Source organism: Leucopleurus acutus (assembly GCF_964270905.1).
Source record: "Leucopleurus acutus genome assembly, chromosome: 3".
NCBI classification, from domain to species: Eukaryota; Metazoa; Chordata; class Mammalia; order Artiodactyla; family Delphinidae; genus Leucopleurus; species Leucopleurus acutus.
Genome location: NC_139145.1, coordinates 2,896,514 through 2,922,527, shown reverse-complemented (window position 1 = coordinate 2,922,527; position 26,014 = coordinate 2,896,514). Strand labels below are relative to the sequence as shown.

Sequence of the window (26,014 nt, the reverse complement as noted above, 5' to 3'; positions counted from 1 at the left end):
AGACGGTTCTACTGAATTGTGTTGTCAGCTTGGGTAAGGTGGGAAACTGTATATCCAGAGTCCTTCTGTTAGTGGTTCTGAGTTAAAGTTCTTAAGATGAGGAAGAAGCATGAGGTCTGGAAAGCAGAAGTGTGGAAACCATGATTCTCAGGTCTTCTGTACCATCAGGAGACAGAGATGCATGGCAACCTGGTGAGCCTGAGTTCCAGCACCGTTTTTTGACTTCTGGCTCTGCCCATGTGGAACAGTCCCAATCAGACATGTTTGATGAACCCAACCCTGTGGATTTCTGGCTACAGAATCTGATCCATGATGGGGGTTCATAGAGGTTACGTGTGGAAGCCAGGACCCCTAGAAAATGGAAGAGAAAAAGTTGGCATCTGGTTTGATTACTTACTTGATTGACCTGGCTGGTGATCACGACCTCCTACCCGGTTGCCCCACAAGCCCCTGTGCACTGGTCTGTCTGTATATGGTGGTTCCAAACCCTGGGAGGAATGATTTCTTCACTGGTGCCTTCCAAATCTTATATGAGTTAAGCTGTTGGTGAATTGTAACCTGGAATCGTAAAGGCGGGGATCCTGGGAAACATACCTCCCAGCCTTACCCTCAGTGAAACAACAATTCAGCAGAAACATATCTACCTTTAGATTTCATTGACCTTTCACAGTAGTACCAAGAAATGTAGCACAGTGGGGATGAGAGGGATATGGAGATGGATGTTTCATTCATTCATTTATTCCAGGGAATATTATAGCGGAAGTTTAAACTAACTATTTCAGATAACACTGGAAGTTGAAACCTAAATGGATTATTAAAATGTATACAAATGTGTGGGACTTCCCTGCTGGTCCAGTGGTTAAGACTTCACGCTCCCAATGCAAGGGGCATGGGCTGGATCCCTGGTCAGGGAACTAAGATCCCTTGTGCCACACGGCACAGCCCCCCACATAAAATACATACACATATACTGACTTAAGTAGTGTGTCCTCCCCTGCTCCACCACCGATTTCATGTCCACCTGGAATCACTGACACAACCTGATTTGGAATAAGGTCTTTGCAGATGTAATCAGGATGTGGTCATATTGGATTGGTGTTGGTCCTAATCCAATGATGTGTATCCTTATAAAAAGAGGGAAATTTGGGCACAGAGACCTGCACAGGAGACAGACATGTCTTCACCATGTAAAGACAGAGCAAAGATTGGTGTGATCTCTGTACAAGCCAAGTCATGCGAAGGATTGTTGGCAACCTCCAGAAGCTAGAAGATATGCCTAGAACAGGTTCCTCCTCAGAGTCTCCAGAAGTAGCCAGCCCTGCTGATCACTTCATTTCATTCGGCCAGCCTCCTAAACTGTGAGAAAATAAGTTTCTGTTGTTTAAACCATCATGTCTCCGGTGCTTTGTTAGGGCAGCCCAAGCAGACTAATGTAGTTCCTAAGGAGGGTGTGGGCCTTGGATATTCGAAGGACAGCCAGAGGCCAGTGTTTCTGGAGCAGAGTGAGCTGGTGGCAAGAACAGCAGAGGTGAGAGGAGAGCAATGGCGGTGGGTAGGCACATCATGTCCTGATGCACTGACATGCTGTGGTGCACTGACATTGGCCACGAGTGACAGAGCCTAAAAGTGGCCAGATGAGGCAGCTTTACAAAGTCCCTGTGTTACCTTGAGAATAGACTCTAGGATGTCACTTAAGGTGGTGGATCAGATGGGGTTCGTAGCAGTGGCAATGATGTGCCAGGTTGGAGCCCGGATGTAATTTGAAGTAAGAGCCATCAGAATTTCTTGATGGCTTGAAGGTGGGGTGAGAGGAAGAGTCAAAGTGGCTCTATTATTTTGTGCAGGAAAAACTGGCATGATGGTATTGCCATCAACTGACATGTAGGTCGTGGGCAATGGAGAAGAATATTGCTGGAGTGTAAGGAGTTGAACTTGGAGTGTGCTGAGATGAAGATGAGATCAGGGCATACTAAGGCAGAAGATAAACTTATGACAATTTTATTACAATTTAAAAAATATTTTAAGGACTTCCCTGGCGGTCCAGTGTTTAAGACTCTGAGCTTCTACTGCAAGGGGGTGTGGGTTCGATCCCTGGTCTGGGAACTAAGATCCCACATGCCCCGTGGTGTGGCCAAAAAATAAAAATAAATTAAAAAAATTAAAACATATTGTAAGAGAATGTTATTACAAACATTGGTCCCAATGGCAAAAATGTGGGGGGAAAAAGCTCCTAACAGTTGAATCATTTCATGAAAATGGTATAGTCCTACAAGCATAAAAATAGATTAATAAAAGTGCATAAATTACCAAGCTGTGGACGGCAAAACATTTTTGAACAAAAGACACTTGATAGGGACTTCTCTGGTGATCCAGTAGTTAAGAATCCACCTTCCAATGCAGGGGACATGGGTTCGATCCCTGGTTGGGGAACTAAGATCCCACATGCCAAGGGGCAGCTAAGTCCGAGTGCCACAACTAGAGAAACCCTTGTGCCATAATGAAGACCCAGCACAGCTAAAATTAAAAAATAAATAAAATTTAAAAAGTGGACTGTTAAAGCTGATATTTTAAAAAAAGACACGATATAAAATGATACATACCATTTGACTCTATTTACATGCAATATAAAACAGGAAAAATTATTGATGAAACTAAAAGTAAATGAAAGGAAATGATTTTTAAAAGTTTGGGATATTGGTAACTGTGAGAGGGCAGCGTGGGGCTTCTGATGGGGCATAAACCCAAGTGGGATGTGGGGGGTGTGACAGCAGCCTCCCTGTCTTGTATGGATTATGACATCATGTGTTAAAAAAAAAAGAGACATCGGGCCCAAAATGTAGTCACTTGTGCTGAATCCCATGTCAGCAAGCCAAAACTTACTACCTAGCCAAATTGCACTTTCAGTCTTTCCCAGGAGTGTGACCTTTAACCAGTCGATGTGGGTTTTCCTGCTCAGCACTAGTGAGGTAATCCCCTTGATAGGCCCCCTCCATCCCCCTTAGCAGGGCGGCATTGCCTGAAACCATGCGTTCTTTGCTAATAATTTCCTTTCCACTTTTGAAAACCTTTCCTATTCTGAAGCTCAGTGGTGTGCCTTTCTACTTGCCAGATGGGACACTGCCCAGTTCATCAATTGTTCAATAAAGCCAATTTGATCTTTAAATTTACTCAGTGAATTTTTGCTATTTAACAGATTTGGTGGCAGCAGTGGGATCAAAAGACTTTCCAACGGTATTCAGAGATGACCAGAAACAGAGGCATGGGGGACTTCCCTGGTGGTCCAGTGGTTAAGACTCTGCACTTCTACCGCAGGGGGCACAGGTTCATCCCAGGGAACTGAGATCCCACATGCCGTGTGCCATGCAGCACAGCCAAAAAATAATTAATTAATTTAAAAAAACACACACACAGGCATGGTACCAGCAAACGTTTTTTCGAGTTCACTGTCTTTCTCACCATTTCTGAGGGTTGTGGATAAGTTCCTCTCATTTCTGAGCTCTGCTCTCTGTTGTACTCCCAATCGAATTGACTTTCCAGTCAAGGGTTTAGTGGGTCAGCTTGAGCTGGAAGATGGTTCCATTCAGAACCCTAGTCCCTAGTTCTTAGTTCAGTCTGCAATCTCCTGCTTGTTTGGAATCCCTTTCACAAGTTGCACCCTGCATTTCCCCTTTACTGGGGTTGCTGATACAGTCCTTTCCCCAGTTCCAGTCTATTGACCCCATTTGCTGGAGTCTCCTTATTTAGTCCATGCTGGGATTTTTTTTAAATTTGGGCATGCCCTGAGGCATGCTGGATCCTAGTTCCCGACCAGGGAACTTAGATAAGATCATTTAAGAAGTGCACTTGGGCTTCCCTGGTGGCGCAGTGGTTGAGAGTCCGCCTGCCAATGCAGGGGACACGGGTTCATGCCCCAGTCAGGGAAGATCCCACATGCTGCGGAGCAGCTGGGCCCATGAGCCATGGCTGCTGGGCCTGCGCCTCTGGAGCCTGTGCTCCGCAATGGGAGAGGCCACAACAGTGAGAGGCCGCGTACCGCAAAAAAAAAAAAAAAAAAAAAAAAAGAAGTGCACTTACTAAAAATTTTTAAAGTAATAAAAATTTTTAAGAATTAAAAAGAAAGTGCACTTAAAAGTGAGGGCTTCCATGTGAAACAAACAGAATGGGATTAATTGGCATGTAGGGGCCTCCAAAAGTCAAAAAAATTTTCTTAAAAATTCATTACAAAAGGCTAATAGAAAATTAAAGCTATAAGAGGTACCTAAAACAAAAGAACTCATAAAGACAACACTGAACATAGTGGTTATTTTGACAAAACATGTCCACCTTTTATAGTCTCTTATTATCACGAGCAGACCACTAGAAAAAATATTCATTCTTTTAACAGAACAACCAATTTTTACTTTTGCACTAACTTACTTGTCATATTAAAACTTGTTCACCTAAATTTATTCCAATTTTAGCCAGTCCTGATGACACAAAAAAATCCTTTCTAAAGATTTCTTTTTTTCACAAAACTTTTACAAATTTCTATGTCCATTTTACCTGTCTTTTGTTTTCATTCCCATTTAGAAATAAGTGGCTTTAGGACAAAGTCACTTCGTTTTCCCTTAACAAAATGCATTCCCATTCCTTATACATTTTTCTTTTAATTTTCTTGCATACAAGGATGTATTCCTTATTAATCTTAGTAGTTTTAGAAACCTTAATTTATAATGAAACTAAGAAGTAAGCAATTGTGAACTGTTTGTTATACCAATATTTCTTTTCCAATTCAGTAAAAAGTATCTTATTAATAGATCCAAATATCTTTTGTTTTCTGTAATAAGGCAAAAGTAGGTAAACTTAGACTTGTTTAGTATTGAATAACTAATGTTTCAGTATTTTATCTTACTCAGAAATGACATAGACATTCAATGAATTCCCATCATTCAATTTAACGTAGCAAACTCTAAGGGTGTAAATTACCCCCTCAAAATTGGTAAGCTATTCTAAATAGATCTAGCATAAAACAATTATCACTTAAAACTTCACGTAGGGAAAATGGCGGACTAGGAAGACGCGGAATTCGCGTCTCTGCACAACTAGGGCACCTACCAGGCACCAGTGGGGGACCACAGACACCTAAGGGGATGGGAGGAAGCCCCAGCGACTGGTTGTTTCAATTATATTTTTATTTTACCTAATATATTTTTCATCTTTCTAATTTTATTTTGTTCTTTGATATTGTACTTCTCCCTTTTTTCTTTCTTTTCTTTTTTTTTTTTTTTTTGCCACACCACGCAGCTTGCAGGGACCTTGGTCCCCAGGCCGGAGGTCGGGCCCGAGCTCCTGTGGTGGGAGCTCTGAGTCCAAACCGCTGGACTAACAGAGAACCTCAGACCCCAGGGAATATTAATTGGAGTGAGGCCTCCTGGAGGTCCTCATCTCAGCACCAACACCTGGCTCTATCCAACTGCCTGCAAACTCCAGTGCTGAACGCCTCAGGCCAAACAACCAGTAAGACAGGAATACAGGCACTAGCAACACAAGAAACAAATAGATAAACTGGACCTTATCAAAAGTAAAATCTTATATATATATATATATATTTTAAAAAAGTAAAATCTTTTGTGCATCCAAGGACACTATCAAGAGAGTGAAAAGACACCCCACAGAGTGGGAGAACATATTGGGAATCATACATGCGATAAGGTTTTATTATCCAGAACACATTAAACAGCCTTGCATATCAATAATAAAAATGCAAACAACCCAGTTAAAAAATGGGAAAGAAGTTGAATAGACTTTTGTCCAAGAGTGATAAACAAATGGCCAATAAACAGATGAAAATTTTCTCCACATCGCTAATCATCAGGAAAATGCATGTCAAAACCACATGAGATAACCACTTTGCACCTACTAGGATGGCTAGAATCATGGCCAGAAGTGTTGTCGAGGAGAAAAGCAGCGGCGGCGGCTCTAGCGGCAGTAGCAGTAGCGCCGGGTCCAGAGGGTGGAGGTGCTCCTAGAGCAGCGGCAGTTCTGACTACAGCGCGGGGACGAGTCCGGTTCGTGTTCGTCCGCGGAGATCTCTCTCATCTCGCTCGGCTGCGGGAAATCGGGCTGAAGCGACGGAGTCTGCGATGGAGAGAGAAAAGGAACAAATCCGTAACCTCTTTATTGGTGGCCTGAGCTTTGAAACTACAGAAGAAAGTTTGAAGAACTACTGCGAACAATGGGGGAAAACTTACAGACTGTGTGGTAATGAGGGATCCTGCAAGCAAAAGATCATGAGGATTTGGTTTTGTAACTTTTTCATCCATGGCTGAGATCGATGCTGCCATGGCTGCCAGACCTCGTTCAACTGATGGGAGAGCGGTTGAGCCAAAACATGCTGTTTGCAAGAGAGGAATCTGGAAAGCCAGGGGCTCATGTCACTCTGAAGAAGCTGTTTGTAGGTGGAATTAAAGAAGATGCTGAGGAACATTATCTTAGAGATTATTTTGAGGCATACGGACAAATTGATACCATTGAGATAATTACTGATAGGCAGTCTGGAAAGAAAAGAGGCTTTGGGTTTGTTACTTTTGATGAGCATGATCCTGTGGATAAGACTGTGTTGCAGAAATACCATATCATCAATGGTCATAATGCAGAAGTAAGAAAGGCTTTGTCTAGACAAGAAATGCAGGAAGTCCAAAGTTCTAGAAGTGGAAGAGGAGGCCACTTTGGTTTGGAGATTCTCGTGGTGCTGGTGGCAATTTTGGACCAGGACTAGGACCAGGACCAAGTTTTAATATGACAACTTAAGAGGAGGACCTGATGGATATGGAAGTGGTCCTGGATTTAGAGATGGGTATGCTGGGTATGGAGGAGGGCCTGGAGGTGGCAATTTTGGAGGTGGCCCAGGTTATGGAGGAGGAGGATATGGTAGTAGAGGTTCTGGATCTGGCAACCAGGGTGGGAGCTCCTGGGGTGGGTATGGCATCTATGGAGGAAGAAATCGTGGAAGTGGAAATGGCAATGATTTTGGAAATTATAACCAGCAACCTTCTAACTACGGTCCAATGAAGAGTGGAAATTTTGGTGGTAGCAGGAACATGGGGGGGACCATATGGTGCAGGAAACTATGGTCCAGGAAGCAGTGAAGGAAGTGGGGGTTATGGAGGGAGAAGCCGATATTGATCTTCTTCCTATTTACCATGGGCTTCACTGTATAAATATGAGAGGATGAGAGCCCAGAGGTAACAGAACAGCTTCAGGTTATGGAAATAACAATGTTAAGGAAACTCTTATCTCAGTCATGCATAAATATGCAGTAATATGGCAGAAGACACCAGAGCAGATGCAGAGAGCCACTCTGTGAATGGATTGGATTATTTAATAACATTACTGTGGAGGAAGGATTGTAAAAAAAAAAAAAGTGCCTTTGAGACAGTTTATTAGCTTTTTTTTTTTTGTGGGCCTCTCACTGTTGTGGCCTCTCCTGTTGCGGAGCACAGGCTCTGGACGCGCAGGCTCAGCGGCCATGGCTCACGGGCCCAGCCACTCCGCGGCATGTGAGATCATCCCGGACTGGGGCGCTAACCCGTGTCCCCTGCATCGGCAGGTGGACTCTCAACCACTGCGCCACCAGGGAAACCCTGTTAGCTTTTTATTTGTTGTTTCTTTCTAGCGGTCTTTGTAAGTGTAGAAGCATTCCTCCTTTGATAATGTTAAATTTGTAAGTTTCAGGTGACATGTAAAAGCTTTTTTAAGATTTTTCTCAAAGTTTTGAAAAGCTATTAGCCAGGATCATGGTGTAATAAGACATAACATTTTTCCTTTAAAAAAATTTAAGTGTGTCTTAGAGTTAAGAAGCTGTTGTACATTTATGATTTAATAAAATAATTCTAAAGGAAAAAAAAGAAGTGTTGTCAAGGATATGGAGAAATTAGAACCCTGTACACTGCTGGTGGGAATGTAAAATGGTGCAGGCACTGTGGGTAAGAGCTTGGTGGTTCCTCAAAAAGTTAAACATGAAATTAACCCTGTGAGCCAACATTTCCACTCCTGCCTATACTGAAACAGATGCTCAAATATGTGTACGTGAATGCTGGTTGCAGCACTATTCACAATAGCCAGAAGGTGGAAATGTCCTGAATGTCCATCAGTGGCTGATGGAAATGTCCCGAATGTCCATCAGTGGCTGAATGGATAAACTAAGTGTAACCTGTACATAGGATGAGAATAATAGTCATAAAAAGTAAGGGAAGGTCTTCCCTGGTGGCGCAGTGGTTGAGAGTCCGCCTGCCGATGCAGGGGACACGGGTTCATGCCCCGGTCCGGGAGGATCCCACATGCCATGGAGTGGCTGGGCCCGTGAGCCATGGCCGCTGAAAGAATTTTTTTTTTTCTTTCTTTGTGGTACATGGGCCTGTCACTGTCGTGTCACACACACACAAAAAAAATACTTTCTGTCTGTGAATTCCCTGGCAGTCCAGTGGTTAGGACTCTGCAGTTTCACTGTTGAGGACCTGGGTTCAATCCCTGGTGGGGGAACTAAGATCCCAGAAGCTGCGAGGCATGGCCAAAAAAATTCTTAAAAAAAATTTTTTTTTCTGTATTTGGATTTACCTAGTCTGGACATTTTATATACCTAAATGAAATCATACAATATTGGTCTTTTGTGTCTGGCTTTTTTCCTCAGCATATTTTCAAGGTTTCATTCATGTTGCAGCACGTGTCAGAGCTTCTCTTACTTTCTTTTTCTTTTTTACCGGTACGCGGGCCTCTCACTTTTGTGGCCTCTCCCATTGTGGAGCACAGGCCCCGGACGCGCAGGCCCAGCAGCCATGGCTCACGGGCCCAGCCGCTCCGCGGCATGTGGAATCTTCCCAGACCGGGGCACGAACCCGCGTCCCCTGCATCGGCAGGCGGACTCTCAACCACTGCGCTACCAGGGAAGCCCCCAAAAAAGTATTTTAGTGGTGACCAAGAGGTAGGGTTATCATGGCTATAATGGCCTTATAATTTGTTTTTAAATGAGTATACAGTTCACATACCATAACGTTCACACTTTTAAGTGTAAAACTCAGTGGCTTTTTGTACATTGCACAGCTGTCCAACCATCACTATACAGTGTGAAAAAGGAAATATAACTTCTTACATTTCAAAATTCACAGAGACTGACTAAAAGCTGATCTGACATAAATTTCCCTGCAGTATAAAATGCACACCTGAGAACTGTGACATCTCAGTGTCTGTGCTGAGACCAGTTCTGCAGAGAGACTGGGACCTCAGGGTCTGACTTCCCATGGGGTAAAGTTCCCTGGGCCTTGGGTAGCTGACCTCAAGCCCCAGCGGTGGGAGCTTGGACTAAGGGCAGAGCCTCCTGCTGTTAAAGGTCACACATGGACCAGGCCTGACCCTGCGTTGCACATGGTGGGTGGTGTCACTGAGTTTTTGTTCTTAAAGGGCACGTTTCCACCATGACCTTGCCCTGGGCCATGCCCTGACACTGGAGATCACCAAGCTGATGAAAGAAATTTTCACCTATTGAGGTATGGGGAAGTTATTCGGACTTATAGATGATTTAATTCGAATTTTATACTAACTAAAATGGCCTGTTTGTGGCCTATCAAACACATTGTCTGTCTGCTTTAATTATTAAAGGGCACATTGACCAGAACAAAAGATGTCCGTGTTAAAAATAAAGACTAGATGTCTCCCTTCCTGGGACATCAATGCTGGTCCTCCTTCGGTAGCTACTCGTTGCCTCCTGCTGCAGCCTATGTGCTGATCTGTTTGTTTGTTTGTTTTTTGTTATTGTTGTTTGTTTGTTTTTGCCGTTTTTTAAAAAAATATTTACTTATTTGGCTGCACCGGGTCTTAGTTGCAGCACGCGAGATCTTCGTTGTGGCATGCGGGGTCTTTAGTTGCAGCATGTGGGATCTAGTTCCCTGACCAAGGGTTGAACCCACGTCCCCTGCACTGGGGGCACGAAGTCTTAACCAGTGGACCACTGGGGAAGTCCCTGATCTGTTCGTTTTTGAAACCTTGAAGGAATGTTTCCCTGCATTGTTTGCTGTTAAGAGTTCTTACAAGATAGAAAACGGTGCTAAAAACCATGCTTTTCCTGAGCAGGTCCTCTGAGTTATCTGAGAGGCCGTCTTAAGGGCTCTAGTCTTCAGTTTGGCTCAAAAGATTTTTCTATTCCTATTATAGATCGTTTATTTTTTATTTCCATCAACAAAGCCCTATGACCCTATTTTCTCATCCTCATTCCGGGTATGGAGCGATCCCCGGGGAAACTGAGTCTGGACTTCCAGGTGCAGGAGGAGGACACAGGGGAGCCACCGAGCAGATGCCACAGGGTGTGCCGCGCCCAGAGCCCGTTCTGCACGGAGTCCAATTCCCAGGCCGGCGTATCAGCCACGCGTGTCCCTGTGCCCTGTCATTCGGTGTAGGGGCGGGGTCTGGTTGAACTGCCCAATCAGCGGCGACTGGGCGGGGTCCGGACAACGCAACCAGGATAGAGTGGGACTAGGAGGACTGTCCATCAAGGCAGGGGCGGGGCAAGGATTACTGTCCAATCAGAGCCCGGGCCCCGAAGAGGGCGGGCGGCGTGCGCGTTCCCGGCCCGCGGAAGTTTTTCAGCGCTTGTGCGAACTTGTCCTGCGTGGCTTCAGGTGTCGCGTCCCCGTTGGTCTCACCTGCCCAGGTCGGAGGGTCGCCCCGAGGACGCTTCGCAGAACCCGAAAGGAGGCACAGATGGTGAGTGCACCGCTCAGGGCCCTAACACGGAAAAGGCTGGTTCGAACGGTCCGGAACTTGCCGAAAGCGACGGCCGGGCCAGGGTCTCCCCGCGTTCCACCCACCCCGGAGTCCCGACCCGAGTCTCCCCCTCGGCCTCGGGGTGGGTACCCGGGATCCGGACCCGAGTCTGCCCCTCGGCCGCGGGCTGAGGACCTGCCATGTTGCTCCGTCACTGCTCGGGGTCCGGGGGCGTCCGGACCGAGTCTTTGGCCCCGTGGGGGTCGGAGGGAGGACAGGACTATTCCCGACGCGGGCCGTTAGGCGCTGGGGCGTGGGGGACCCGCCCTGGACCTGACAGATAAAGTCAAGCCCGGACTTGTCAAGAAGACTGTATTGCAAATACTGTTGCGATAGCGCCGAGGCTCGGATCTCAGAGATGTGCCAGCATCTCCAACCACACAGCAAAGGGCTTTTCTGTGTGAGGAGGGCGAGCAGGAGGGAAGTTGGGCGAGTGAGGGCGGTGCGCGGAGTGCGGGGCCAGCGTGGCTGGACTGGATAGGGTTCCCTGGGTCACTTGTTGCCTGGAGAAGCTGACCAGGGGCTTGTTCGGAACCTCAGTGTTGCTCAGACGTGGGGGCGACACCCCGTCCAGGAACCTGTGGGGAGAAATCTGACGATGTGGGGTAAGAAACAGGACACAGAGAACTTGGTCAAGCCCAAATGTGTGGGCAGGAGGGCCGGATCTCCTGGTGTCAAAGATAAAATGTCAAAGTGGGGCTGGCCCCTGAATACATGCAGGGAGCATCACAGAGTGTCTTTGTACTCTGGGAACAGATTCACAGTGACCTTGCTCCCAGGCCGACCCCTGACTCGGGAGGTTCCCCAGGCCCTCCTGTGTCATGTGGAACAGTAATCAGTATTGAGCTTATTTGAGGTCTTAGGAATTGCAACTTGGGGGACCCAGATTTGAGTTGATGTAATACAATTTATGTTTTTGAGGCATAAGAAAGAAAATTTAAGCATAACATTACTCTCTGCCCTTATTGGGCCCTCCCTAATGTACATTGTGCATCTGCATTATGCATTAAACAGACCTTCTCAAAGGTAGGAATGTCTGCTCCACCAGAAAGATCAAATTTTTTTCCTCGTTCTGCCACCAGCAATGTAACTCCAAGATAACATAACTTTCCTAATCCTGTCAGGGGTCATGCTGATCTTCTGCAGATCTAGACTATGTATTTTTGGTGAACCTTATGTGAGATGTCATTGTGTCATTTTGATATATGCTCCTTTGCCTCAAAAATATATATGATGGTCTTAGACTTCTAGTAAGTGGAACAGCCCTCTGAGTTTTATGAGAGACTGTCTCCTGGGTTATAATTCTCTCATAGGCTTAAACAAAATTTTCTATTTTCTCTTTTAGATCGACTATTCATTAATTTTTCATCAACAGCGTAACACTGAAAGTGTTGTAGGGAGGAGGAAGAGTAACAGACTTATTAAAGGAAAAGCCACAGGGTTGTTAAAGTTGCCTGGCATGAATTATGATAGACTGACACAGGGAATGAAGTATTTGTCCTTAAGGAATAGGCTGTCACAAGTTATTTAGGGGAAGGGTCCAATAAGTATCTTGACTTTCTGGGTCATTGGGCAGATGTTCTGGATGCCTGCATTAAGGCAGTAAGTGGTCAATTCCATCTGGGCTGAGACCTGCATAAGCCCTACATCCTCAGTGGCCTCCTGCCTGCATTTTAGAGTGCTCTCTTAGCAATACTGACTCCATTTTGATTTTCCTTTCACACCTGTCCCCTGCTGTCCTGGCTCCCGGACTTAGGGGGGCAGCCCTGGACAGGGGGCACTGAGGGGAACTGAGTGGCACATTTCTGTTCAGGAGAAGGGGACTGCAAGCTGTGGGCTGATGCTGTGTCTGTCTGGCCAGCAGTACATTCGGCTTAGAGTCCACCAGGGCAGCCAGGTCTGGCGCCCCATAGAAAGCCAGGCAGTAAAGGGCTGAAGCCAACCACCCGCACTTCCGCCCTGCTCCGTCACGTGACCTACAGCCTGCCCTTCACTCAGAATCCAGGCCTGCATTCGTTGTCAAAAAGGGCCCAAGAAGGGGGTGTGCCTAGAGACCCGTCCAATTAAGATGCGAAGGCTTGGAGCCTCATCCAATCAGAGACGGGGGCGGGCGCATTCGCTTACGTTGTGACGTCGCTCTTAGCCGCCCGGGCATTCCGTCGCACCTACTTCAGGGGACCTCAGGTGTCCCGTCGCTGTTGCTCTAACCTGCCGGAGCTGTTGGGCTGCAGGGCCGCGGGGAGGACGACCTGAATGCGCGGAGAGGGGCTGAAATGGTGAGTGCGTGGGGCTGGCGCCGAGACCGGCTGGGGCTGGTTCGAATTGGCCGGAAACGGCAGCAGGATAGGACTCCCTGACCCCGGTCCAGACCCTAGTTTCCACCCTCGACCGCGTCGCGCGGTCCCGGGGTCCTGTCCGGTCCTCGCGCGGGGTCTCGTGTCCCAACTCGGGTCTCCGCCCTCGACCGCAACTTGGGATCCCGTGAGTCCCGACCCAGTCCCTGTCCCGGTGGGTGTCTGAGCGAGGACGGGACGAGCCGCCGGAGCGGGCGGTCAGGCGCTGGGGTCCCGCCCTGGACCTGACAGATAATGTCAAGTCCAGGGTTGGTCAGGGAGACTGTTTTGCAATTAATGTTGCGATAGGGCCGAGGCTCGGATCTCAGGGATGTGCCAGCGTCTCCAACCACACAGCAAAGGGCTTTTCTCTTCTGTGAGAGGAGGGTGAGAGGAAGGCGGATTGACAGAACCAGAGGTCCTGTGGTCAGGGCGTCCTCGGACCAGGTGAGAGGGGATTTGTTCTGCAGCTCAGTGATGCTCAGTTTGGGAGGTGTAGCGGGGAGTGACCCAGAGTCAGGGGCATTTGGGAAGAAGCCTGAGTAAAGTTTAGGTAAAAAAATGGATGTTGAGCTTAAAAATAACAGTTATTTACTAGGAAAAATGGATTTATTTGGGAACAGCAAAAAATTGCAATTCGGGACAGACAAGGTATAGCAAAAGCCATAGGCAAGTCCAACAGACTTATTTATTGGAGAAAAAGGAGGGAGTTGGGAGGGGTTGTATTGATGTAAAGTCTGTGGAGAGATGGAGAATTCAGGTTGATGCTGGTTTCTCATTGGCTAGTTGCTGGGGTAGCCAGTTTCTTGAGAAGATGCAATGTATGTACATCTTTTTCTGTTGGGGCCTGTAATTGTTGATTCTTTCGTGTTTTCAATTTTTCTCTTGGGGGCTGTAATTGACACTTCTTCCTGTAATTGATGTCAAGTGGTTCTGGGTGAGGCTCTCCCTTCTGCACCCACCCCCACTTCTTTTTAGTGCGTTTTCTCTTTTTTAATTTTCACAAGGGCCGTTGAGAACACTTGGTCAACCCTGTAGCATTAAAAAAATTACAAACTTTACAACAAGAGACCTTTATTCAAATGAGTTCCTGCAGGGGGAGAAGGGTCTGTTGCACCAGGCACAGGGGGCTCTGCAAGAAGGGGGACATCTGACCCTAAGATCTGCAAGTGTCTCAAGAGTTGGGCAAAGAGAGTTTTTCTCTTATACAGAGGAGTAAACATCACCAGGAGGGACCAGGTGTGATGCTCGGATAGCAGATCCCTGAGGCCAGCCTGTCCTTAGGGGTCTGTCGTCTGGCTGCGGTGAGGCCAGGTCAGGGGGAAGGAGAGGAGCTGAACCAAAGTTTGGCCAACAAACATTTGTTCTACTTGGTCAGTGTGGGGAACAGTTCCGCTAATCACTGATGAGGTGGAGATGGGGCTTTGAGGGGACTGCATCTGGCCTTGCCCTGGATAAACAGGGGGCCTCCGTGTGAGTCTTATCTGAGTCAGGTGGGGCACGGGGGTGGTTTCTTGCAGCCTGCCGTTTTCCAGAAGAGCAAAGGGTGGGGGGTCCTTTCACCTTCCATCGAAGTTTCCAGGAACACAGGGCTCAGGGAGGGTTCAGCATTGTCCCCTGACACCTGTGAGCAGCCTTCTCTGGGTCCAGCTCAGCACTAATAGCTTCCCCTGATCCAGCTTCCGGTTTCAGCAAGTGTAAAATTCTGCATTCTTTTGCCTGGTTTCTTCTCCTTAGTGAGGGTAGTAAGAATCTTAGGTCTTTGCCTTTTCCTGACGACTCGTGTTATTCCAGGCTTTTGGGCCTTAACCAGAGATGCCTCTGGGGAGAAGTGTCTCAGTACAGAAAATGTTTTCTCTTCCATTAGAACTGCAGGAAGTGGGACTTCCCTGGTGGTGCAGTGGTTAAGAATCCGCCTGCCAATGTAGGGGACACGGGTTCAAGCCCTGGTCCGGGAAGATCCCACATGCCGCGGAGCAACTAAGCCTGTGCGCCACAACTGCTCAGCCCGTGAGCCACAACTACTGAAGCCTGCGCGCCGAGAGTCTGTGTTCCGCAACAAGAGGTCACCACAATGAGAAGCCTGCGCACCGCAATGAAGAGTAGCCCCCGCTCGCTGCAACTAGAGAAAAGCCCACGCGCAGCAATGAAGACCCAACACAGCCAAAAATAAATAAATAAATTTATTTTTTATAAAAAGGAAGAAGAATTTCAGGAAATGCAGGCAGTCCCACCCCTTCATGTGAAATGGGTGGAGAGATGGATTTAAAAGATTCAGAGAAATTGTAATGACTCTTCCATGCAAAGTGCAGAGTTCTGACACTGTCTGAATCTGGTCCACTAACTGTTACTACCTGGTCAACAGAGGTTAGTGGAAATTCTGTGGAATGTGACCAGTGCTACTGAGACTTGCTCACTTCTTTTTAGACGAGTTACAGCTCGTCCTCATGAGGATATTAGTGAACTGATGCCTGTCTTCTGAAAGGGATGAGCAGTAACCAGTTGCTCAAACCATAAAAATGCCCTAAAATTTCCCTCTCCTGCATTATCCATGAACACAGGAGGAAGCAGTGATCCTGCAGGTTCTCATTTACACACTGAGACGGGTCTTCGTCTCATGTAAATGACCCACAGGGATCATCATGATGCAGGTGCATCATCTGGGTCGGGGCTAAGCTGAGCCTGTGAGGGAGGTGAAGGAAGGTGTCCTGGGGTCTTGCCCCACCCCGTCTCCCCCATCCCCCCATTGCAGGTGGCCTACAGACCATAGAACCACCACAGAAGGAGCTGTTGATGGCACGAGCATGGGGCAGGGCATCCAGCTCCAGAAGTGCTGGGGGCGGTTTGTCCTCTGAGGTTGTGCTGCCCTCGGCTGTCTCCCGACCTTTGCTTTTGGCCTCATTCAATGAGTTGGTGGATTGAGTGTGATGTGTGCACCCTGAGTGAGTCTGTGAAGGTCAGACGTGGGGAAGGCTCCTTGGTCTCAACTGCTGCTGAGAGGATCGATGAATTAGAGAGTTTCTCTGGGTCAGAACTTCAACTTGAGCATTTCCTCCTGGGTGAGAATTGAGGTCCTCAGGAGGGGGCATTTCCACACTGATCTCAGGCGCTCAGTCCCTCCCCCTGCCCTGGGGGTACCCATCCAGCTCGGATGGCTTTGACCTTCTGACTTGGGGTTTCCTTGTGCACCGTGGGCAGCAGGCTGCTGACCTGAGTGGCTCACACTTGGCTGCTCTTCCCCTTTGTGTCCTCCTCAATACAGTGTTCTGCCCTGTGACTCAGTGTGCAAGCATGTAAGACATTTTTATTCCATTACTTGAAAGTGTAGGGTTGTTTGGTTTTTATAGATTTCACCAATTTTATATGTATTTGTGTGTGTGTGTACCGTTTTATCATGTGTACATGTGTATAGCCATCACCACAATCAAGACACTATTCTATCACTACAAAGATAGTTCCTGCTATCCCTTTATAGTCACACAAACCCCACTTCCTTCTTACCCTCACCCCTAACTTCTGACAGCCACTCATCTGTTCTTCATTTCTATAAGTCTTCTAGTAGTTTTTTAAAATTTTATTTGGTTGCACTGGGTCTTAGTTGCAGCAGGCAGGCTCCTTAGTTGTGGCATGCAAACTCTTAGTTGCGGCATGAATGTGGGATCTAGTTCCCTGTCCAGGGATTGAACCCGGGCCCCCAACATTGGGAGCACGGAGTCCTATCCACTGTGCCACCAGGGAAGTCCCTCTTCTAGTAATTTTCTATTGCATACATTTTTCCACTCTTTCTGAGACTCCAGTAATACTAATGTTTTATCTTTTGTGTTTGTCCCACAGGTCACTAAGGCTCTTTCACTTTTTTTTTGGTCTATTTTTCAGATTGGGTAAATTCTGATGTTCTACCTTCAAGTTGACTGATTCTTTCCTCTGTCATATTCATTCTGTATTGAAACCATCCAGTTTTTTAGTTCAGTTATTGTATTTTTCAGTTCTAAAATATCCATTTGGTTCTTCTTTGTATCTTTTCTTTCTTTGCTGAGACTTTCAATTTTTTATTTGTTTCAGGTGTGTTTGTAATTACTCACTGAAGTATTTTTCAGTGGCTTTAAAATCCTTGTCAGATAATTCCATGTGTGATTTTGATGTTGGTGTCTGTTGATTGTCATTTTTTGTTTGTTTGTTTTATTATTATTTGGCTGCGTCGGGTCATAGTTGTGGCACACGGATCTTCGTTGCGGCATGTGGGCTCTTCCTTGTAGCGCGCAGGCTTATTTGCCGTGCGGCATGTGGGATCTTAGTTCTCCCACCAGGGATCCAACCCTCATCCTCTGCATTGGAAGCCGGATTCTTTACCACTGGACCGCCAGGGAAGTCCCTTGCATTTCAGTTTTTGTTGCACTTTGCAGATACTGTGTTGTTTGCAAATTGAAGGTGTTGTGCAACCCTACATCTCAGCAAGTCTGTGGGTGCCATTTTCAAAAAGTATTTGCTCACTGATGGTCAGCATTTTTTAGCAATAGTGTTTTTTAATGTATGTACAAGGTTTTTTAGACATAAGTCTATTGAACACTTAAAAGACTATGTGAATTTTACCTGTACAGGGAAGCAAAAAAATTTGTGTAATTCACTTTATTGCAATATTTCCTTTATTGTGGTGCTCTGGAATTAAACCCACAGAGTTGCCAAGGCCTGCATGTATTATTTCCTGGTAAAATGACGCCATTAGTTTCCTCTATTAATGATTTTAAAACTCAAGCATGTACTGCAGGTCAGCATTAGAGAGATTTCTATGTCTATTATTACCAAGAGATCAGGGTGAGAAATACATTTGGATATTTGAAAAGACTCTCTGAGCAGAAACAAGACTTGAAATGTGGTTTTATGATACACCATTCAGAAGACCTCAGTCATGCAATACTAAAAACACAGAACAGAAGATAAAGAGACACTAAGCTATTGTCTCCAGCATGTGACACGTGACACATGACATATTACGGCATCTTTTGCTCCCATCCTGGTATGTGCAGCAGAGAGAGAGGCTTTAAATGGAAACCAGCACTTCTGCTCAAATGCATTGGGCAGATTTGTTTTTTGTATTCTCCCATTCCACACACCCTGAAAGCTCTCATGATGAAGCACTTCTTGACCCAGAGCAACCCAGTGGTGTACACAGATGTCTGTTTAGTAAAGAGGAGCAGTTCCCCGTTGAACAGTAGGAAGGAAGGAAAAGAAGATTATGTAAAAAAGTTCCAAGACTGGTATCTCAGTTGCTCTCAAGAAATTTATGCTTCAGTGATAAGGAGATAGACGAGATGAAGACTTAACTAAAGATGAGATTCTATTAATATGGATCCTGCGGGGGAAGGATTGTTCATCGGTATTTTGCTCCATTGGGATGAGAGTTTGAAAAGCACTTCATATGCCTTAAAAAAAATCATGTTTACTAGAATAAGATCATTTAACTTAATACTAACTATTATTTCCCATATTTGTCCATTTTTCAAAGCTCAACAGGCTCCATAAAGTATACTGAAGAGTGACCTGTTCACCTGTTATTAAGGCAGGTGCATGGAAATAGTGTACTAGAACTACATCTTTCATGAACTGTCAGCTTGCAACATTTTCGCCCCAAGAATGGTATCAAAAATTGTGCTTTATGGAAACCTCCCTCCATACTAGGGAAGACTATGAAATATTTTGAGCCCAGTTCCTTTTTGAAAAGACAGTCTTTCCTCATCTCCAAGACTGAGCATCGTTCGTCATCTTTAGGGCCAGTCGTGTTTAAAGGCTTCACATCCACTCAGCCCATCCTCGGGAGCTGCTTCTTGCTGAGCCATGTTATCTGCCAACTCTTCATTCTGGGCTTTTGAAAGTGGTTATTTTTTGTCTTTTTTCTTTCCTGATGGGGCCGTTTTAGGAGTTTCAACTTCTAAATGATCGTGCTTATGGATGGTGCAGGGTATTGGGAGGACTCTTCTCCAGGAGCTCTCCTTGGTGGGTGGAAACAGTCCGTAGGTGACGGCAGTTCCAAGTTGAACATGACTGGCCCACTCTACTTTCAGCTCACACATGGTGGAATGTGCGGCATTACTTCTCTCCAGGAAATCTCTGTTAAGGCAGTTTGGGGAATCACCGTTTTCAGCCTGTAGTCTTGAAAGAAAACCAGACTGAATTTTTGTCTCCTGCAGAAATAGAACATCATGCATCAAGTTCCATCTCTGGGCACTTGTTGCATCCTTGACAATTGGTTTGTGATATCTCCTCAACCTACTGGATCTCTGAAACGTTTGTAACTTTGTTCCTTAAGCAATTCATATTCTTTTATTTGCCCAAGTTCTGGTGTTTTTGAATAAAATTGCCATTAGATTAAGAAGAACATATTTTTAGCTAGTCTGAATCTTTTTTTTTTTTTTTTTTTTGTGGTACGCGGGACTCTCACTGTTGTGGCCTCTCCCGTTGCAGAGCACAGGCTCCGGACGCGCAGGCTCAGCTGCCATGGCTCACGGGCCCAGCCGCTCCGCGGCATGTGGGATCTTCCCAGACCGGGGCACAAACCCGTGTCCCCTGCATCGGCAGGCGGACTCTCAACCACTGTGCCACCAGGGAAGCCCTGAATCTATTTTTTAAACAGTTTTTATTGAGGTATAATTTATGAACCGTAAGGTTTCCTGGTTTAAACTGTAAAATTCAGAAGTGTTAGAATGTTTACTGTATTGTGCAACCGTCCTCAAATTCTAATTTTAGATATTTTTATCACCCAAAACAACTTGTACCTGCTGGCAGTCACCTCTCATTCCAAGCCTCCACCCGCCCTTCATCTAGGCAGTTTATTAATCTAATTTCTGTCTCTATAGCTTTGTTCATTCTGTACATTTCACATAAATGATATGATACTGCCTGTGGGCTTTTGTGAAACCTGTTAATGTTTTTAAAAGTTCATTGATTTTGTGTCGTGGATTAGTACTTCATTCCTCTTGTTGCAAATAATATTCCGTTGTGAGATTACTGTGTTTGCTTATCCAAATCAGTTGATAACCTTTTGAGTTGTTTCCACTTTTTGGCTGTTATGAATCATGCTGCTGTAAACATCTGTGTATTACTTTTGGGGTTTTAAAAAATATTTATTTATATATTTGGCTGCATCAGGTCTTAGTTGTGGCACGTGGGATCTTCTTCGTTACAGTGCACAGACTTAGTTTCCCCGCGGTGTGTAGGATCTTAGTTCCCCGACCAGGGATCGAGGCTGTGTCCCCTGCACTGGAAGGCAGATTCTTAACCACTGGACCACCAGGAAAGTCCCTGTGTATTAGTTTTTGTGTTGGTGTTTGCTTTCGCCTCTCTTGGGTAGATAGATACCTAGGGTGGAATTGCTGTGTTATATGGTGAAACTGTGTTTATCATTTTGAGGATCTGCTGGACTGTCTTCCAAAGTGGCTTCATTTTACCTTCCCACCAGCAATTTGTAAGGTTGCAACTTTCCCACATCCTCGCCAGCATCGGTTTGTCTGTCTTATAGCCTTCTTAGTGGGTAGGAAGAGGTATCTGCTTGTAGTTTTCATTTGCATTTCCCTGATGACTAATGTCCCATATTTTTAGGTGTGTGATTAGCAAACCCCAGTTGCAGGCCCGGGTGAGATAGCCTTGACTTCTTTGTACCTGATGTAGTGGAATATTTTATCATTTCAATTTTTGGAATATATTTTTATTTAAAATTCTAATTGATAAAGATAGTTTGCTTTATATTTCAAGGGTGTAGAGTCATACCATATTGTCCTAAAAACATTAATTCGGTGATTTTTCTCTGTGTTAAAGTCATCTTTGGCTCTAATGCCATCAGATCCTTCTATGACTCTTCTTCGTGGGGCATTATTCTTGATTTCTTGATTATTTATCTGAAAGGCCTTGCTGGCTTGACAGATCCCTCAGGAACCAGGCCTCCTCTTACCCCACAGGTGTCCGAGGCCCTGGGCCCTGGCCTGCATCTGTGCCCTCGGTGTCCACCTCATCCTGGCAGGGGGTTCGTATCTCTACCTCTGTCGGATATGAGGGGACTGGCCAGGCTTTTACATGCTCTTCAGTCCAGGCGAGAGTTGTTCAGATGCAGTGGCCCTGGAAAATCAGTGTTCGCGACCTCCTGACAGTCTGCTCCAGTTCTAGGAGGTTCAAGGAAATAACTTATGAGCAGGCCAAGTGTCCATTTCCATGTCATCTGAATGATGATTTCATTTTCAGTATGTGTCATACCTCACAGTCTGCTCTATCTCAGTAAAAACCGTTTTTTTTCATTATGTGTGCATGAGTGTTTATCAGGTATTGTTGTTACATTTTGTTTCAGTTTCTAGCACTTACCATCACTGAGTAAAATGCATTTGATTGGCTTGTGTGTGTTCATTTCCCACAAGAGTGTAAGCTCAGGAGTCCTAGGAATTGAGTCCAGTTCCCCACTGTTGGCCTCCCCATCCTCCCACACATGAGGGTGAAGAGGGAGCCTTGCTGACACGGAACCTGTGGCTGTTTCAGGACTCGGTGGTCTTTGAGGACGTGGCTGTGAACTTCACCGCAGAGGAGTGGGCTTTGCTGGACCTGGCTCAGAGGAAGCTCTACAGAGACGTGATGCTGGAGACCTTCAGGAACCTGGCCTCCGTGGGTGAGGACGGCTTCTTCCCTGCACTTAGTCTTTAGGGAACAAATATTTCTTACAATGTTTTTTCTTACTGGAATCAAGGAATAAAAATATGTTGAAAAACAGGCAGACGTGGTCCCCACCTTTATAGAACCTACCTAGAGTCAAATAGCTTTTCCATGACTGTAAATATTTCTATATTGAATTGATTTTTATTGCTCTTGATCAGAATCCTGAGGCTCCCTAATTGTATAAATGTGAGCGTGGTCTCCAGTGTTACTTTGGGGCAGTGAGAGCAGCGTTACGGTTTTCACCCTGTGAAAGTTACACTGTGATCAGTACACATTTGACATGATAATCTTGCTGTAGTTAAACTCACACTCACCCATCCTCAATGACTTGAGGACCAGAGAATCGGCCCATCTCATGGAGGGCTTGTTGTCCTCCATCCTCCCCCTGAGAAGCTTTTCTCCACGAGCAGGACAGCAGCCACGCACCATCTGATCTCCTAGTGGCAGCTGGGTCACTGGAGATAGGCTTCCTCTAGGGCCTCTGTGCCTGCGATCACCAGGAAGGCACACCTCTCGGGAGGAGTAGGTTCTGTATCAAGGAGAGATATTTAGACATAACTGTTAGAAACATGACTCTGTCTTTGAGAAGGTGACGTTTGTCACTCTGTCTTTGAGAAGGTGACCTGGCTTCCCTGTTGGACTTTTCATCCATCTTTGCCCACTTCAGAAGTCTTTCTGTAGCTCCTCTTACGAAGGGAGCATTTAGGAGTGTGCATTTTGCCCACTTCCTGCCTGCTTTGCTTCTGTGAAGTATCTCTTCTGAAGTATTTCTTAGTGAACAGTCTGCCATTTGACTCATTTTCCCTATGATGGCTAAAGTTCCAAATAGCTGAGGTCCTCAGAGTTTTTCTTTGTGTGTGTGTTAAGTTTGGTTTGGACCCAATTCCAATGTGTGTGTGGGTGTGTGGGTGTTAATTTTGTTTTGGACCCAATTCTAATGTGTGTTTGTGTGTGTGTGTGCACGCGTGCACATGTGTTAAGGCACCTCACACCAACAAACAATTATTGGACCAGCAGCACATCATAGAATTCAGCTCAATCCTGACACCATCTACCCAGTGATAGCCACAGATTCCACAGCTTAAGGTTTCAGTCCTTCAAGACTTACTCCATATTCTCCCACTTCAGATGCCAATCTCAAGTCCAGGCTTTTACCTGTCTTCCTGACCAACTGGCTATAAATCAGAGGTTCCCATGACTCTCTCCTTGGGTTCAACTAATTTATTAGTGTAGCTCACAGAACTCAGAGAAACATACTACTTACTAGATCACAGGTTCATTTTAAAAGGATATAATTCAGGAACAGCCAGATGTAAGAGATGCATAGGGTAAGATTTTGAAAAGGCGTTTCTGTGCCTCTCCAGGTGCCAGTCTCCCCACATCTCCACGTGTTCATCAACCCAGAAGCTCTCTGAACTTTTTTTTCATGCCTTCATTACATAGGCATGGTTGATGAAATCATTGGCCATTGGCAGTGGATTTGATCTCTAGCCCCTCCCCCATCCCCAGAGGTGTTGGGGTGTCTGGGGGTGTGGGTGGGATTGAAAGTTTCAACCCTTTAATCACATGGTGTCTCCATTGGCAACGAGCCCCCATACTTCTTTCTAACAATTTTTTTTTCATTAACATAAACCCAATTGGGATGGAAAGGGTTTTTATGAATAACAAGACACCTATTTCACCTTTCTGATCCTGAAGCGTTTTCTGGAAATGAGCACAAGAGACCACATATTATTCCATTGCTTTTACTGCTCAGGAAATTCCAAGGGTTTTAGGATCCCTGAGCAGGAAACTGTGGATAAGGACCCAATTTATCTGAGAAATATATGTTGGTCATCTGAATGACCAAATGTATATATATTTCTGATAAATCACAATATCACACATCTTCTTCCTTCCTTTATAAAATTATTTTACATTTTTGAATTAGTCTATGGAAAGAAATCTACATGTGGTCTCTTTTTTTTCCTTTATCCCACCATTTCTTTCCCATGGATTTAATTATGTTACCAATTATTGCAGGTTCTTGCTCTCAAGTTAAAACCAGTAGATCAAGTGCTCATTGGGATATTTTGGAGACTGGACTATGCAGTGAAGAGAAAGTAGTAAGATTCACAAGAAATGATTCCAGGTCTTTTTTGGGAGAAAACTGGGCATTTCATAACATGCAAGATCAGCATCTAACTCAGGAGAGGCGTTTGAGGTGAGTGGCACTCCCACAAGGGGAAGGGGAATCTCAGCAGAGTATTAGACTCACTTAAAATTAAAGAAAAAGTGTAAACTTAGCTAAACAATTGTCTACTCACAGAATTCTTACAAAACTACTTTTATAAATGTGATGTAGATATGGAGCTCCTAAAACTTAATTCAGTAGGAAACACTGGTCAGGAAACCTCGTATGTAAAAAACACTGAAAGTTATGGCTCTGCTTGAGCCCTCAGCTGGAGCATTAAACTTGTTGCACTTTGTCACAATGCACAGAGTGCTGAAAACATGCCCATTCATTGAAAATGGCAAGTGTGTAGTCAAAATAATAATAACCATCAACAAATCACTGATTAAGAAATCACTTATAATCATTAATCCCTAATACTGTGCTTCCTATTTTGAACAGAAATAATTTGGTGGAGAGTCTCTGTGAAGGTAAAGAAGGTCATCAATGTCTAGAAACCCTGAACCAGATTATAGATTTTACTGTGCATAAGAGTTATTGGACTGGAATTCAGCCCCATCAATGCATTAAATGTGGAAAAGCCTTCAGGGATCATTCTTTCCAGAAGAATCAGCAAAGATCTCACCCTGGACACAAACATTATCCATGTGAAGAATGGGGGCAAGCCTGCAGCTGTATCTCGTGCCTAAGCCCTCCCAGGGAAGCAGACATTGTAGAGAAACCCGATAAACATCAGGATGCTGGGAGAGCATCTAAGAGGTGCGTGAAGAGTGACTGTAATGAAGAGTCTTTAGAGTGTAAGAAGTCTGGAAAAGCTCTCACTTGTCCCTCATCTTTTCAGGAACATGAGAGAGGTCATTATGGACAGAAAATCCACATGTGTGAAGTATGTGGAAAATCCTTCAGTTATTATTGCCAACTTGCACGGCATGTGAGAACTCACACTGGAGAGAAACCCTATGAATGTAAAGAATGTGGAAAGGCTTTCACTCGCATCTCACACTTCCGAGAACATGTGAGAATGCACACTGGAGAGAAACCCTATGAATGTAAGCAGTGTGGCAAAGCTTTCAGTTGGTGCACTTACCTTCGAGAACACATGAGAACACACAGTGGAGAAAAACCCTATGAATGTAAACAGTGCGGCAAAGCCTTCCCCTATCTCAAATCCCTGCAAGGACATGTGAGGATCCACACTGGAGAGAAACCTTATGTGTGTAAGGAATGTGGGAAATCCTACAGTTGTCCCAAATACTTTAGAAAACATGTGAAAACACACAGTGGAGTAAAACCCTATGAATGTACAGAATGTGGGAAAGCATTCATTACTTCCTCATCCCTTCGAGAACATATGAAAACACACAGTGAAGAGAAGCCCTATCAGTGTCAGCAGTGTGGAAAAGCCTTCAGGTATCCCAGATCCCTGCAAGGACACATGCTAACCCACAGTGAAGGGAAGCCATATAAATGTCAGCAGTGTGAAAAAGCCTATAGGTGTCTCATATCCCTGCAAAGACACATGAAGACACACACTGGCGAAAAATTCTGAATAGAAAAACTATGGGAAAGCCTTCATTCTCCCTTAAAATCTTATAAATGGAGCAGCCACAGGAGAGAAACATTATGAACGGAAAGAATGTTGGGAAACCTTCAGCACTTCACTTATTTTATACTTGAAAACTCAGGGTAGACAAAATTTTTTAATGGAAAGAAATATGATTTTTCCTTCTAAGTGCCTCATCCTGAGTAGGGATCCCAGTGTATTAATTTCTAGCTCATGTTAACTGATCTGAACACTTAAGATAATAACCATGCCTCTATGTTCCCATCATCTTTGCTACTTATGTTTTGTTATCTTGGACTTTAAATAGTTATACAGTCATATAATACTTGTCTCAATTCCATTACAATGTCTTTTGAACCCAGAGTGAAAGTCTTTTTGGTTTGTGGGTTTTTTCATGTGCAACATGGTATGAGTTTAGATGGAAAAAAATTTTTTTAATGAATTTATTTATTTTATTTA

At 45.1% G+C, this 26,014-nt stretch overlaps 1 protein-coding gene and 1 pseudogene across 2 annotated transcripts; both read left to right on the top strand.

The window, feature by feature from the left end:
* The first annotated feature begins 6,000 nt into the window (after positions 1-6,000).
* LOC309959374 (heterogeneous nuclear ribonucleoproteins A2/B1-like) lies at positions 6,001-7,366 on the top strand (annotated as a pseudogene). Its single transcript has one exon. The product of its transcript is annotated as a heterogeneous nuclear ribonucleoproteins A2/B1-like (transcript).
* A 2,884-nt stretch (positions 7,367-10,250) lies between these two features.
* LOC309959861 (uncharacterized protein) lies at positions 10,251-25,540 on the top strand (the record flags this gene model as incomplete). The annotated part of the gene is made up of 5 exons (XM_082836418.1): positions 10,251-10,423; positions 10,650-10,734; positions 21,645-21,771; positions 23,841-24,021; positions 24,433-25,540. 5 exons carry the CDS (start codon positions 10,251-10,253, stop codon positions 25,538-25,540), a joined length of 1,674 nt encoding a protein of 557 aa, XP_082692544.1.
* Positions 25,541-26,014: the final 474 nt, after the last annotated feature.